This window comes from Ictidomys tridecemlineatus, chromosome 15 (genome assembly GCF_052094955.1).
Source record: "Ictidomys tridecemlineatus isolate mIctTri1 chromosome 15, mIctTri1.hap1, whole genome shotgun sequence".
Taxonomy (NCBI): Eukaryota; Metazoa; Chordata; class Mammalia; order Rodentia; family Sciuridae; genus Ictidomys; species Ictidomys tridecemlineatus.
Genome location: NC_135491.1, coordinates 32,941,064 through 32,956,293, shown reverse-complemented (window position 1 = coordinate 32,956,293; position 15,230 = coordinate 32,941,064). Strand labels below are relative to the sequence as shown.

At 46.3% G+C, this 15,230-nt stretch overlaps 1 protein-coding gene across 1 annotated transcript in view; it reads right to left on the bottom strand.

Annotated features, from left to right (window-relative positions):
• Positions 1–396: 396 nt before the first annotated feature.
• Fto (FTO alpha-ketoglutarate dependent dioxygenase) overlaps positions 397–15,230 on the bottom strand; it is a 366,796-nt gene continuing 351,962 nt past the window's right edge. Inside the window, exon 9 of the mRNA XM_005318182.5 lies at positions 397–2,613. Coding sequence (XP_005318239.1) covers positions 2,460–2,613 — 154 coding nt within the window. The 3' untranslated portion in view covers positions 397–2,459. The remainder of the gene's footprint in view (positions 2,614–15,230) is intronic.

The following is a 15,230-nucleotide window of genomic DNA, read 5'->3' as shown; positions in this document are numbered from 1 at the left end:
GGTGCTGACGCAGGTGGTCCCGGGCCCGGCTGCCCGCTCCTCATCCACACTCATCACTCTGGGCCCACAGTCCCAGGAAAGTCCTTCCCTGCTCACAGAGAGGACCAGGCCTTCCCTTGGCACCCAGGTCTTTGCAGTTGCTTTGATATGACCTCCAGCCTCCCCTCCTTCACCCACCTGAAACCTCCCGGGGGAGCAGAGGGGAGCCCCAAGCACGCCAAGCTCCTGCTCCCCAAAGGCCGCTCTTCTGAAAACGTGACTCCACCTCTCAGATTCTCCAACTCCACCATATATCACCTGGCTGCGCCCGGAGGGTTTGGAATCTCCCTCCATCCACCTGGGCCCCCCTCAGGCCCACCTGCCAGTGTACAGGGAGCAAAGCACGGAGCCTCTGTGTCTTATCCTTTTAATATCTTTATTGTATATGAATGCTTAATGATGCACACAACAGATTAGTACAAGCAGTTCATGAATATAGTGGGGTAGGATACACAAATTCGGGGGTACGCACTAAACATTAGTGATTCTTACTACTGGGGTACGAGCAAGCAGGTTTGGAAAGCGTGGACATGAGGGGTGAAGCAGATCAGGTTTACAGTAAACGAAAACAGGAGTAACAGGGTCCACTGCAAACCACAGGGGGTCACGGCCACTTCAGAGCGGGAGACGCTGCCACTTAGCCTGTTACCATGCTGGGATGCAGGCTTAGGACTGGCAGGTGCTCCAATTTCTAAAGAGAATGCAGACATTTGAATTTCACACGAATTCTCCCAATTTAAGAGTATTGGCACCTAATGAAATGTAACAAAGAACAAACACCAAGGGGGCAAAACAAAGAGGGGCCAGGTGGTCGGGGGCTGGGGCCCTGTCAACACCTTTCTCATCTCTTTGACTGATGAGGAAACCGAGGCTCAAAGACTCCGAGGAATAAGTCAGGGATCTGAGAGTCTCAGCATGACGGTCTCACTTTCCCACCTCCAGGGGCAGAGTGCCTGTAGCCATCAGATCCTGAAGGCAGGAGGCTATGCTCTGTGCACCTCTCCAAGGGCCAAAGTTCTCCAGCTTCTAAACTACTGTGAAGGCTACGGCGGGGAGGCGACATGCCGAGGAGAGGGCTAACTATCCTCACGATTTCTGGGGACACCAAAGGGCAGGAGCCAAGCCAGAAAGGGAAAGAAGTGATAATGGCATCACAAGACAAAAACTGGCACAGCGATTCCGAAAGGGAGCGGAAGACATCCACATCCAGGTCCACTTACTGATACGTAACGACACTCACGTTTATCTAGAACTTCACGATGTGCCAGGAATTGATCTAAGTCTGCAGCTAGATCACGTCACTGAGTCTTCATCTTGGGATCGGACACCTTTGGCATCCCCATTATAGAGATGAGGAAACTGAGGCGGGAGAATGTGCCAGAGGTCACATAGGTAGTGGGGGTCTTAATTCAGGCACTCTGAAGCCAGAGGCCAGGTCCAACCTCTGCTCCACCGGGTGTGCCTGTAGTGTCAATGTCATTAGGATGGAGCACTGGGGTTCTTCAAGGCTCATTATCTGCACATGGGGGGATTAGAGAAAAACTTGTGCTCTGCTGCCTAAATTCATGATGCAATGTAAATTGGGCTGGTCTCTGTCATCAGATCAGGGAAAGTCCCTAAAGACAGGATGTCAGCTTTGTTTTAATGGTTAACACCGTCCCATGCCCGACTGTGGTGTGCAGGACTCACAGCTCAGGATTTCACGGAGCTTTTTCTCTGAAAAGGGAAAGGGGCTACTCTTTAGAGTCATTGCTCTTTTAATCTCATTCTCCTGTGGGAATAGCAACTACAAAAAATTGGGAAAGGGAACACCTGCAAGTGAACGCTTCCTCCAGGAGAACGTTCTACAATGATGAAAATACTCCTATCTGTGTTGCCCCACACTCTAGTCCCTAGCTACATGGGGCTGTGAAGCGCTAGATATGGTGAGGGCAACTGAGAAACTGAATTTGTAATGAAAAGTGAACTTGAACTTGAGATGCCACAGTCAGCGAGAGGCTGCCATATTGGATGGTACACCTCTAGGGGGCATGGTGAGGAACTGGGATGGACAACTCTAAGCTCTGTCTTTCCCCAGACAACTGGGCCCACTCTACATCTCTGAGGAGGCTGGTGAAGGAGGAAAGGAGGCGAGGCTCTGTCACAGGTTGGGCTACCTCCTTTGGCCCTTCGGGGCTAACAGTCTCCTATGAAAAAATCCCAAGTGGCCAAGGTTTTGGGGGGAAGTTCTTGTTGAATACCAAATTGGACTATGGCACTGTTGTTTTTCACGGGCTCCATTCCCTAGCTGTTGTGAATTGGGACTCAGGTTCTACCACCCGAGAGCCAAGAGAGGCCTCCACTTTGCCCAAGCCCGTGATAAGTTTGCGGGAGAGAAGACAAGGACGTCCTCTCCTTCTCCACCTCAGACTGTGCTCCTTCTAGGGCTTTGCTTCCAGCAGCTGAGCTCTGAGTTCTGAGACGATGTCTGTGAGGTCAAAGGGCAGAGGCATGGAGGCATCGTCCTTTTCCCAGTATGGACGGCAGTCTGGTTTCTGGTCCACGGGTAAAGTTCGGGCGATTCGGCACTGGCACCTGGAAGAGTAAGAACAGGCCATGAACCCACTGGGGAAATTCCTGGAAGATCCAGACTCCTGGGAAACCTGGAGACCAGCACTGACACTCCACACAGTCCCCTATGGCAGAGGTCACAGTGACAACAGGGGAGAACGAGGCCGCAGCACAGAAGGCAGGTGTTCATGAGAAGGAAGAACCGCTCCTCAGGCGCCAGGACTTGGTTTCCTTCCGATTCCCAGATCTGTATTATCTTGAGGAGCTTTGGAAAAGCCAATCATTAGAGAAATGCAGTTACTCTGCCTTTAAAATAGTGAATTATTTTTTCATTATCTCAACTGTTATTTAAAGTGTGTGATTAAGCCATTATCAGATTTAAATGTTTGTGGGATTTCGATGTATTACTAGATTACTGGGAAAGATTAAATTGAATTTACTGCATTAAAACGTCCAAGAATAGATTAAACAATATTACAGACCGGGGTTGACTTTGGAGATCCTGGAGATTTACAAGTGTCCCAGCTTGCTGGGCTCAGAGAAAAGCACGCCAAGGAGAGACCGATTTATAAGGATATATGCAAATAGAGGTTAATAATCATTTCCACTGATGAATAGGTGGGGGGAACTTCCACAAAATTAAATTAAGAGGCTAGCAAGAGTTAGTCCCTAAGGAAAACACTTAAATCACGGTTTTTATTAAATGGATTATTCATCAATAGTAGAGAAATTAATTATCATCTGCAGCTAAATTATAGCCTCGTAGGAAAAAAATAAAAGTAAGGGGCAACGTCACCACACCTAAGCAGGAAGCCACCTCTCCAAGTCTGGCTTATTTAAAATTGGCCCGGGAGAGCTCAGTGGCTTTAGCTTTATTTATCTGAAAACTAAGCATCAGAGAAAAGGAAGCAAATAGCAATGAAGAAGGAATGATTTCTCTACTCTCCGGGAGAATGTGGCTGCCAAAGTGCCTGCGTCACAAGTGGAGTGGATGGGAGGGTGCACAGGTACCCACCTCCGCCTTCTGTAATCTCTGTCTTCATCGATTAAAAAATGGGCCAGACCCACTACTGTCTTCCAACTGTGTAGGAATGACCACAAAGGGATCAGAGAATGGGATGTCCCAGCCCCACTCCAAGCCCTGACGGGACAGAAGGTTCCTAACTGCAAGACATCTCCTCCTCTGGGGAATTATTAATGGTGAAGGGCTCCTCAAGGGAAAACATACTTCAACTTTACACCTATTTTCACATGTGGTTAATTGCCATACCGGCATCCTATGCACTCAATCCGCCGTACATTACACATAACATTCCAATATATCTCCGGCTCTCCGCATCAGGCCCTGATAATAGCGTCTGTTAACATGCACTAAGTACTATTATGTAGCACATCACTTCATAAATAATAAGATTAGCTGACCTCAGGGCCTCAAGAAGAGTAATGTGTTTAAATGTTCTCATTATTTATTTAAAACAAGAATTAAAGCAACAGAAGCTGCCTCTGACAATCCTCTTAGCATAAATATTAAACTGTTTGCACTGATAAGCACACATTGCACCGGGGGACGGAGGGCACGTTCTGCAGACGACTTCACAATAGGTGTTGGAGACCGGGCTGCTTGCTGGCCCCGCTCTCAGGGTGCACCTCCCTAGTTCTAGAGATAGTCTCTAAATCACTTGAAAGGGACGAGGGGGAAATTAATATTCAAGGGAAGCTGCGACTAATTACAAAGGAACTCTGCAAAGCTTTCTAAATTGTGCTTTCTCTCTGCCTCAGACTCATAGAGTAATGCTCAATTTACTGGGTAGAGAAAGTTATTCCAAATTGAGCATTTCAATCTCACAGTGGATAAATTATCCGTGCACACATTATCCTGCTTGGCAGATTAAAGGGCTATGATAAGTGTCGATCCACCTAGAATATCATAAGGTTTGTGAAAAGTCAATAGAGATGCTTTTTCACCTGTCACATGGGGTTGGCCTCCTCACTTTGAGAAAGTATTAAAAATATTAGACCCTGCGGCAGAGGTCTGCCCAATGCCGTGTCGTACAAGCCTCCCAAGGCCACTGGCTTTGCTTTAGGGCCAAGCTGTTACCAGGTTTTTTGCCACTGGTCTTCGCATGGAAGGGGGGACCATCTCCTTTCCCTGCAGGCCCTGCTAGGCCAGAGTTGTTCGTACCCACTCCCTCCACCTGGGCTTGGCTTCCCTGAGTTTCTTCAGGGCCTTAATTCAGCAATTTCAAGACGCTTTAAAATTCTTAATGCCAGTGCTCCTTGCCAATTTCCCAATGACGGTGACAGGGCCCAGCTGAGGGCTCATTGAGATGCTGCGTTTCCCGTGAGAAGGGACAGACACTCCCAGCTCACATTATACCCTTTGCTTCTGCATCAGGCTGGGCCCCGAACTGGAAAAGAAAGGTTTGAGAATGACTTGAGGGCACCTCCCCTCTGGGTTTTTATTCCTCTTGATGAAATCACTAGTTCTGCCTTCTTGGACCTCAGTTTTCTAAGATGGGCAAATAGGGAGGGTGCCATGGGGTGGGCAGGGGAGTGTCCTCTGGCCTCCTGGACCTGCTGGTTTCCAGGGACATGACACCAAGGGTTCTTATCGGTCAGGTAGAGACGATATCAATAACAATGAAGATGACAATACTGCAGAGTCCCCTTTTTGTGTTTTCACTTTCTGCAGATTTAGTTACCCACTGTCAATCATGGCCGGAAAATATTGAAGGGAAAATTCCAGAAATAATTTGTAAGTTTCCATTTGTGTACTCTCCTGAGGAGCATGATGAAACCTCATGCCGTCTAGGTCTGTCCTGCGCAGGGTGTGAATCATCTCTGGCCAGTGGGCACACACTGTATATGCTACCCGCCCCACACTGTCATGGTTTGATGACCTCGATTACATAAATTAAAACATGTAAGATGCTCAACACTGCCCGGCAGGCTGCTCGAGGAATACTGACATTATTATCACCATCATCACTTCCATCACGTGTACCAGTGACGGACGAGGGACATCTGTGCCAGTCTCCTTCCTTCACACCCCTGGGTGGGTAACCTCTGCACTGGCTCTTCCTGGAGGATACTGTGGAGATCCAGGAGCAGAACTTTCTGGCTGGAATCCAATTGAGCCTACAGCTGAGTCCTGTCCACAAGACACTCTGGGACCCTGCTACAAATTTCCAGTGACGGGCTGCAGTGTTCAGACTCAGACAGGATCAGCCGTTGTTCCTAAAGACCCAGAACAAGTGAAGGGCACTAGTGTCACAGTTTGTAAATGGTAGCTGCTGCAGATTGACTTGATTTGTTTCTTAGCTCACAGGTGCTAGAGTCTCCTGCACAATAAAGGGGCCCCGAGTTGTCTGAAGACATGTTTTAGAAATACTGATTATGGCAGATGGTGGTTGTCGGGTATGGATTCCCTCCTTCCCCAACAACAGGATTCCACTTTTCCTGAGGGCAATTCATCCCTTCTCCTTGCTGAGCCTCACAGTCTGGATGGGCCTGGCTCCACCTCTGTGTCAGGGGAGAGTTTTGAGAGGCCTAAGCTAACGAGCATGTCCCCCTCTTCCAGTCATAGGGAAGGTTTGTGGGGGGAAGCATGACTCAAACTAGGGCCAAATCAAGAACAGACGAGAGGACTGTTAGGGGAGCTGAGGGGAAAGACCTTCTCTCTCCTGTGAACTATTGGCCGGACCTGCCAGAGTCATTTGCCACCATGGTACAAGATGCAGGGTCCTGGATGATGTTGCTCCAGGGGCTGGATCAGGCCTCACTAGCTCTGCTTAGACATTTAGAGTCTTTATTGTACGAGTCAGGTGTGTCTGTCACTTGCGACCCACAGAATCCTAGCCGACATGCTGGTCTTGCTTCCCACCTCTCTGTCACCTCCCGCCTTTGTGGCCATCTGTGGCTGTGGCCCTGCCACGTATCCGATGTGGCTGTGGATAGTCTGGTAGGTGAAGGGACCGTCTGGGCCTGAAAGCATGACAGCCTGGCCTTGGCCTTTGGTTCAAGTCAAATCAAACGTTTGACTTGGGATAAATGTCTACCCAAAAGTCCAGGGAATGCCCATGTCACCACGCTGTCCTGTGTGAAAAGCAAGGCAGAGCTAGATGATCTTTTGAAAAAGATTCCCCCAATTTAGTGTCACTCACATTTCCTTTCTAAATTCACATTATTACCTCAACTCAAAGGACTCCATAAGCCACTCCCCAAACTCTTAGCTACTTAGGAAAGATTCTCCCGGAATGACCTGGTGACAGAACAGGAAGCGACTGAAAGGTGTCACGCTGGCTGGTCTGTTAGCAGATTGTCCAGAGGTTCCCCAGCCCCCACCCCAAGGTGTAACTCATACGGGCCGGGCCTCACTGCCCACTGATTTCCCTAGGGCTGCACTTAGGTTTGGACGATCCAGATTGCAGTTACATTAGTGAACACTGGTCACCATGCTAAAATTAACCACTTTAGCTAAAGTGTGTGTTAATTATGGGTAAGCAAGCAGTCAATAAAAGGTTAATGCAAAAGTCAAAGGATAAATTTCTTCCCTTATTGCATCACTTCACAGACTAAATGACCAACATTATACTCTGTGTTTTTAATCAATAGGTTTTACAGTAATGTGCTGGCCATTGATTTTAAGAAAACATGTCCGATCTTCTTCCCTATCCCTAAATTTTGCAACAAATAAAGAAGGACAGGTAACACTTCCATTACTCTTGAGGCAATGGTAAAGATTTCAGGAGGAGTGGTTTCTGCTAATAGAGTCACTGAAATATGCAAGATTAAAACACACACACATGCACGCGCACACACGCACACACACACACACACACACACACACACACACACACACACACACACTGAACTTCATGGAGAAATGTTACCAGGCACAGGCCACTGAAGAAACAAGAAAAATGAACCTGTAAAGAGAGAATTCTTTACTGGGAAAGAGGAGAGTAACTCCTGATGAGAATAACAATTACATTTTGAATATTAGTTAAATGTCCCACAGAATTTCAGTACACAGTACAGGTTTATTTGATTTTTCACAATAACTTGGGAGAATGGTGAGGGTGGGTATTTGGACCCCCATTTTAAACGAGGATTTCCTTCCCTCACTTAGTGGTCAGTGGGGAAGCCAGGGTTAGGCCAGACCCATGGGCAGCTGGCTGGCCTCCCCCTCCATTATGTTCTATCTTTTTCATAGACTTCATTTGGACTAAAAATGGATCCTGTCCAGTGACTACTGAGCCAAAAATGTCAACTTTAGATATTTAGGAAATTACAAACCATTTTGGGGAGGGCGGGTAGGGGAGGCAAAATGTTTTTTCCTAGTTTCTAGCAAGACTATTGTTATGACAAATGACTGACAAAACTTGTTTTTCTTGTTTTCATTCTAATGACTTTGAGATTCTTATGACATAAACATCTATTGTCTGTCAAAATAAGAAACTGTTGCCTTTGAAAGGTATAAACCATCCCTAGTCATATTCTGTGGGTGACCTTGAGAAAAGTATTTCAAACTCTTGGTTTCCTCAACTGTTTTATGAAGTTCATGTTTCCCTGCTTCCCGGGGTTATGTGAAGATAAGATCAAATAATATATATGAAAGTGCTCTAAGATATGAAAAGTGCCATATAAATGTATAATTATGCCTTTATGTCTCTTTTCCCAGAGTATGTAAATTCTATTTTTAAACATAGCTGATCTTAAAATGAAATACAACCCACTTCTAAACGTGAGAGCAGTTCAAACCAACAATTCAATCAGAAAGTATCCAATTACTAAAAAAAAGTATATTCTTTAAGTCGGATTTTTTTCTGGAATTTTCATTTACAATGAGGTGTTGACAGTCACTCTAGCTCATGTTGGACAGAAGTCTGTTTTAGGGTGTCGGCCCCATCAGAATGGATTCTCTCAAACAATACAAGCTACTCTCAAGGCTTAAGAGGGCTCAGGTAGAAAATACTGGTGTTACATCAGATCCACATTAACCTGCAAATCCCAAGTCCCAGGATCAGCATGAAATAATGGTGTAAGGGGCAACAATTCCCTCAAAGGCCTTATGCTTTGGAGGGAGCATGGGACCAATATGGCAGCCAAACATACTCTGCCTCTGCCTCTGTGGGCCACGAGAGTCACAGCCCTGCCGCAGAGTGTGGTTATGGTATTGTTATCTAAATCCTGGACAGTACTTAATGTACAATTTAAGGGATTTTCCTGTGTAACGTTTTGCTCTCCATGTTGTTTGCTTAAACCCCACATTTACAATCTCGCCCAGAAGAAGGGGGCCCTCCACTGCACTGTTTTTCAGCCTCACTATGCTTTGTTTCAAGTGATTTGTTTTGGTCAACGGTGGGAAGAGTATGCAGTCCGGTCCTTGACACTCTGTGGCCTCGGAAAAGAGTTAACCCATTTATAATTTGTCTTCTGGGACTTTTGTTATTGCTATCCTAGCACGCTGGAAAACTTCACAAATAAATAGCCACCCTGTCCTAGTTATGTCTATCTTAATCGCCTACGTTGGCAGAGATGGTTTTATAAAACCAGCTTGCCAATTTTGCAGAACTGTTTACCTAATGCAGAAACACTAAGCAAAACCAGTTCCTAAATGAATTGCTGATAAAGGACACAATCACTCTGTCTTGGAAAGGATTTTAGCCTGTTGCTTCTGTCCCACATTAATGTTTCCAGATCAGTAGAGTCAAGAACACACACCCAGAGTGAGGAAAGGCCACGCTTCTGCCCAGGGGTCAGCTTTTTCTTTTCTTTTCCTTTTTGGTCAATAAACTTTTATAGTAGGTAGTACTTTCCAACCGTGACCACTTGAGAAGCTGGGCTTGACTTAGCCTCTCACTGTGGACCAATCTACTTTTGGGTCTCGCACTTCTGGGAAAAAGCGAGAAGTCTAATAATATAAGATAGCCTGTTTGGTCACTTTAAAAATACTTAAGACTACCAAATATACCCAGAGTGTTTTAGGCACCAAGACGATGCCATGGCTAAACAGACATTTTTAAAGAAACTGTTATGCCATTCAGCATGGATAACCCTGCTGCCTGGATCTTGATGTTTAAAAATCACCATATTGACAGAGGACCTACTGGGAGAGGGACACAGTGCAGGCTCCCTCCAGCTGCCATACCTGGCTCACAACCTCCACATTTGTTTGAAACTCAAATGGCATTTCCTACATAAATAGTGGTTGTCACTGTTTCCAATGTCCCCCTTCAACAACTGCATAATCTATAATTTCTCTGAAATATACTATAAATAATACTGTATATCCCAAAAAACCATGAATATCAAGATTTTTGTTTTGTTTTTAATGAAAAAGAACATTTAGAATTCCAACTTGGGATCCCCAGGAAAGATTTCATTAAGGCTTCCTGGCCTCCTGGCTGATGGAACCAGAGCCTCTTCCCAGTCGGAGTCACTGCTGATCAATGCTCCTCCAGTGACAAGACCAAAGGGAAAGTGATAATGCTGATTAAAAGCATTAAAGATAGCCAATGACAAATGTTGAGTACCAGGTCCTGTGCACATGTTCCATTTAAATGTTTGTCCTCAGAATGGAAACTGAGGCCCAGAAGACTAACCAACTCATCCAATAGATCACAGCCAATTGAGGGAGAGTCAGGATATGAAGCCAAAACCAACTGACTCCAAATCTCAAGCTCTTCATACTATTCCAAAATACAGATATATATATATAAATCACTTGTGACCCTCATTAAAAACAGTCTTCCATGGCGCTCAGTCCAAGTCAGAGTCTCCAGAGGAGGGTCCTAAGACTCTTCAGGCCCATAAGTGACTCTTGGGATCAGGCTAGTTGGCGAAAGCACTGTGTCATGATAACCCATCCCCAAGGACCCCAAAGATGCTACAGGAGCATTGCTGGGGTGGGGGAGACGAGGGTGTCTTTGGGTCTGTAAAGAACCAACATTAGGTTCCTCTCCCTTGCAGAGGAAACCAGACTTAGGGTCGGCTCTTTCAGATCTGTAACTTGGCCCCCGAAGCAGGCAACATACAACAGGTCTCCTGAAGTCCCTTCCTCGACTCCAGGGACCCTGGCAGGCCCCCGGAATCACTTAATATGTGAGACTGCTTGGCTCAGCACTGGGGTGTCAATTCAGGAGTTAGAAGGTTGAGAATAATTTTATCCGCAGCCTCATTTGCCGCTTCTCAGTTGCATAATAATAGTGATGAATGGTCTAACTTGACAGCTGAACATTTAGGAGCTGCTGACCTTTGGTCTCTGGTCACATGAGAGGGTCACCTGAAACTTGCATGGCTTCTACCTGCCCGAGGGTAACAATATAAAGGTCAAATGGGCTGGACGATTAGACGGATCCGTCTGAGGCAGCTTGGTTGGAAGTTGAAGAGAGGCCGGGTTGAGTTCCCCGGCACACAAAGCTATGGGACCACTGCAGAAATGCGCCCGACAAAAGATATACAATTTCAAAGCAGTCTAGAATAACTTTCCTTGCAAGGGAATAGAATGAACTCATTATTTTTAAAGGGCAACAATGAAAACAAACACTTTGGAAGAAAATATATTCTGCCAGGGACTCAGCCATCGAGAGGCAAAGCACGCAGGCGTGAGGCTTAATGAGCGGTATTAATGCTCTACCTGCATCAAGGCAGAAGGTCCAACTGGATGCAGTTACTGGAACAAAATCCCCATCGGGTAGTATCAAGCCCTCCTTTCAGTCATAGAATATGGTCTCTCCCCTGTCCTCTGTCAGCACAGTATCCCACAAAGGACCGTGATTGACAAAAGATAACCCTTTCCAAATTTCGTGACTTCCCTGTTGCTTGAAACTTAAGTAAGACTTGCACGGGACAGGCTCAAACTTCAGAAAGATTCCAGAGAAACTTACAGTTAGAAATTCAAGGCGGCTGTGGTTTTCAGATGCACTCTACATTTTTGAAAACATTTTTTTTTTCCCCCTGCAAAATCTAAAGATTTTTGCTTTTGACTGTTTGGTTCAATTCCATTTACTCAGAATCAGATAATGGGAGTCACATGGGTAACGAATATAGTTATGATAATAAAAGCTAAAAAGCCAATGTCATCGATTTCCAGAACCTAGGAACTTCATAACTTGTGGAATACGCAGACATTACAGGAAAATCTGATTCACACAAAGAGCCTGCTTTTCTACACAGGATTCTTTCCTGCAAAGTCAAAAACCGACAGACAGATTGCCATTGGGGCATAATCCACTCATGCTCCTGAGAGATGAGCAGAGCAAAGGACAATGGCTTACAGAATAAAAGGCCAGCTGTTCTGACTTTGGGTGGCTCATTTGAGTTGTAAGCTGTGAAATAAATTTGAGATGATGGTTCCCCCATCTGCTCACCTGTCAGTCTATCTCCGCTGCACTGCTGTTTCTAGAAACACTTCCGTGTAACCTGCTTAATTGGTGTCTGGCTGCTGAGAAACCTCTCCCAAGTTTATCTTAACCTTATTGGGAACTTCAAGCTACTTGGACCCTCACGTCTCCCCTCTTCCCTAAGAACATGCATGGAGAGGTTGGCAGCATTTATGGTAGAAAACTCAAGGGCATCCAATACTGAATACCATGAGGCCGGCCAAATTCAGTACTAGAGAGAAAATGGTGGACTGAAATCACAATGCCAGTGTATCAGGGTCATACCAGGTTGCTGGAGAGCTTATGCTTTGCACTGGTTTAAAAGGTGAGCTCCATCAAAATTCTTGTGAAGCACCGGCTGTCCGTCATGATGCGACCTCTCCTTTCCCCATCCCCTTCTCTCCTGCCACCCGTCCCCTGTGCACCTGGCTCCACTGTCCTAGCTTCCTTGCTCTTCCTTAAACAGGCAAGGGCACTCTCAGGGTACCAGCACCTGTGATGCTTCTGCCTGGACCTATTCCCTAAGATATCCACGGGCTCACTCCCCTCACGGCCTCAGGTCACTGTTTCAGCTGAATCTAATCATGGACCTTCCTTGACCTTTCCAACTTAAGATGGCAACATCTCCCTTTTCCCAATCCCAATTTTTCTCGGTAACATTTGACACCATCTGGTCTGTGTGTAAGAGAGGGAGAGTGTGCTTGGCTCCCCAGAGGGAGGGATTTCTGTCTTGCTTACTGCTCTATCCTCCAACCCCAGGGTAAAGTTTGGCACGTGGGAGCTGGAATAAATACCATGGGAGGCACCAGTGATAGATGGCACCTTGCATGTCACCTGGACTCCTTCAAGTGGAATGAACTTCCCTGCTGCCCAACACCAGGACACAACAGAGGGGAGGTAATGACAATGTCCTTCTGACCCACAGACAAGCAGGACGGCGTGGTGGGGAGCACATTGGCCCGAGAATTCAAAACCTAGTTCTGCCTCGACTTTCCCTGTGATCAAGACAAAACCTTGACTTCCTGGCTGTCATTACCCAGATCTGTATGATGAGGAGTTAGGTTAGACAGCCCCCAAGTTTCTTCCACTCTCTTAAAAAAATTGGATTTTTAAGATGAAAATATCATGGTTTCTCTCTGCTTGCATTATCTAGGTTTGGAGATGAGGAAGTAGAGGCCTCGCTCCGGGTCATGTGGCCAGTATGACCCACGGCTGGGACTAGAACGTAGGTCAGTCTAGTCCAGCATATTCCTACTACCCTGTGCTTCCTTTCTGGGTAGAAATGTAAGCACCACCAGCCACTGTTGCTCTGATTCAAAAACTACCTTTGCAGGCAAGTTCTGGTTCCATCAAAGGTAGTGCATGCACATCAGACTCCCCCACTTTTCCGGGGCACTGTTCCACTCTAGCCAAAGAATCCGTGGGTTCTTCAAGCTGCTGTTCAGCTCCAAGGTTAGAGATAACCAGCTGCTCCACTTGCCATGGACATTTTATGACAGGAACAGAATTACACTGTGACACAGCTCTTCTGTGGCAGTCCAACCTGAGGTAGCGAGATCTCTTTAACAATGCCTGTGAACTCCAGTGATATGCTGAGTGCCCTGGTCTTAAATCCAAAGCAGATTTGCATTTCAGTTCCTCTAGGAACTGAATGGTGCTGTTCTACGGCTAATATTTAGAAATTAAAATTGCCTTTGCCCACATAAATATTTATGTCACTGGTCAGGGATGGAGGAGGATGCCACTTCATGCTGCTTACTAAGTACCTACCGAGGAAGCCAGGATTTGGGCAGAGGACTTCCGCTGTTGCTTTGAGTCTTCACTCATTCATTCAACAAATACTTACTGGGTACCAGGATGTAGAGATACAGCAGGGAGCTAGACAAGGTCCTAGGTCTGTGGAACTTATCTTCTGGTTTGGGGACAGACAAATAATAAACATGTGTAGAAGTTATAAATTGCATCTAGCCAGCCACTAGCAAGAGGGACTAGAAATAACAGTGGTTAAAGCTGAAAGTCTGCCTTTATTTGAAGTCTGAAGGGGTCACATAAAAGCAGCCCATGGATATCTGGGACCCAGGTGGCTCCATCTGTGTTTTTGCTCTACCATCTTTAGCAGACAGCTGCCAGCCCTGAGGTCACCTATGGATCAGCCATCATACCTAAGTGTTAGGCAGGGAACGGGCAAAAGGGAAGAGGGGTGAAGTGCCCCTTATCTTCTCCTTCTAAGGAAGACAGCCAGTCACCTCCACTTCTCTCTCACTGACTAGAACCCAGTCACTGGGCTGCAAAGGAGGCTGGGAAGTGTAGTTTTTTCCCTGGAGGAACGGCTCCTTTCTTTCCCATCTAACATAGATTCTATGCTAAGGAAGAAGGAAAGAATAGGACAAGACAGAAACCATATGATGTAAGCAAATAAATAGTAAGATGATTTTAAACAAAGATATATATATATATATATATATATATATATATATATATATATATATATATATATATTTCCTAGAGATAAATTCTCTGGAGCAAGTCAATGGGGACGTGAATAAGAGTGGTCAAGAGGAGTGGGGTGCGGGGTGCTCTGGCCAGGGGATTGTGGTAGGTGCTCTCTAGGGGGAGTGTTTTAGGCAAGAGTGAGTGAGACATGTTCAAAGGACAGCAAGGTGACCCCTGTGGCTGGAGAGGGGTAATGGGAGGAAGACGCTGGAGTCAGAAGTCTAGCATCTTAGAAGCCACTGTGAAGACTGATTTTTTTTTTTTTTCCTAAGTGAGACCGAAAACTACTGGAGGATTTTAAGCAGGAGAGGGATAAGATCCTCCTCCCAATACCCTGCAGAAAGCCTCAGATTCCTTTAGGAATTGGGCCATTTCATGGGAGGACACGTCTATGCTTGACCGACGCACAATTGGCTTGATGAAGCAGAGTATCTTCCTTAAGTCTCTTCTATGGCCTCGTAGGCCCCGCCTGCTCTGGGGCTGAGGGGGAGACAGGGAGGGCTCTGAGCCTTATGGTCTCTGATAGCTTTGATGCATTGGCCCCTCTGCATAGGACAGAAGAGAAGGAACAACACCAGAGCCTCCTGCCTCCCCAAGTGCCAATGCTGTGTATCCTCAGAACTCGCCTCCCATGCAATGGAGGCTGTTCTTATTCTTCTTGGTGCTGTGCACTCAGGCTGGGGAGGAAGGGTAGTGAGAGCCAGGAAGGCTCAACAGGCCTCTGAGTCGGCCCTGGGGTTGCTTCTAAAATGACTTGGCTTG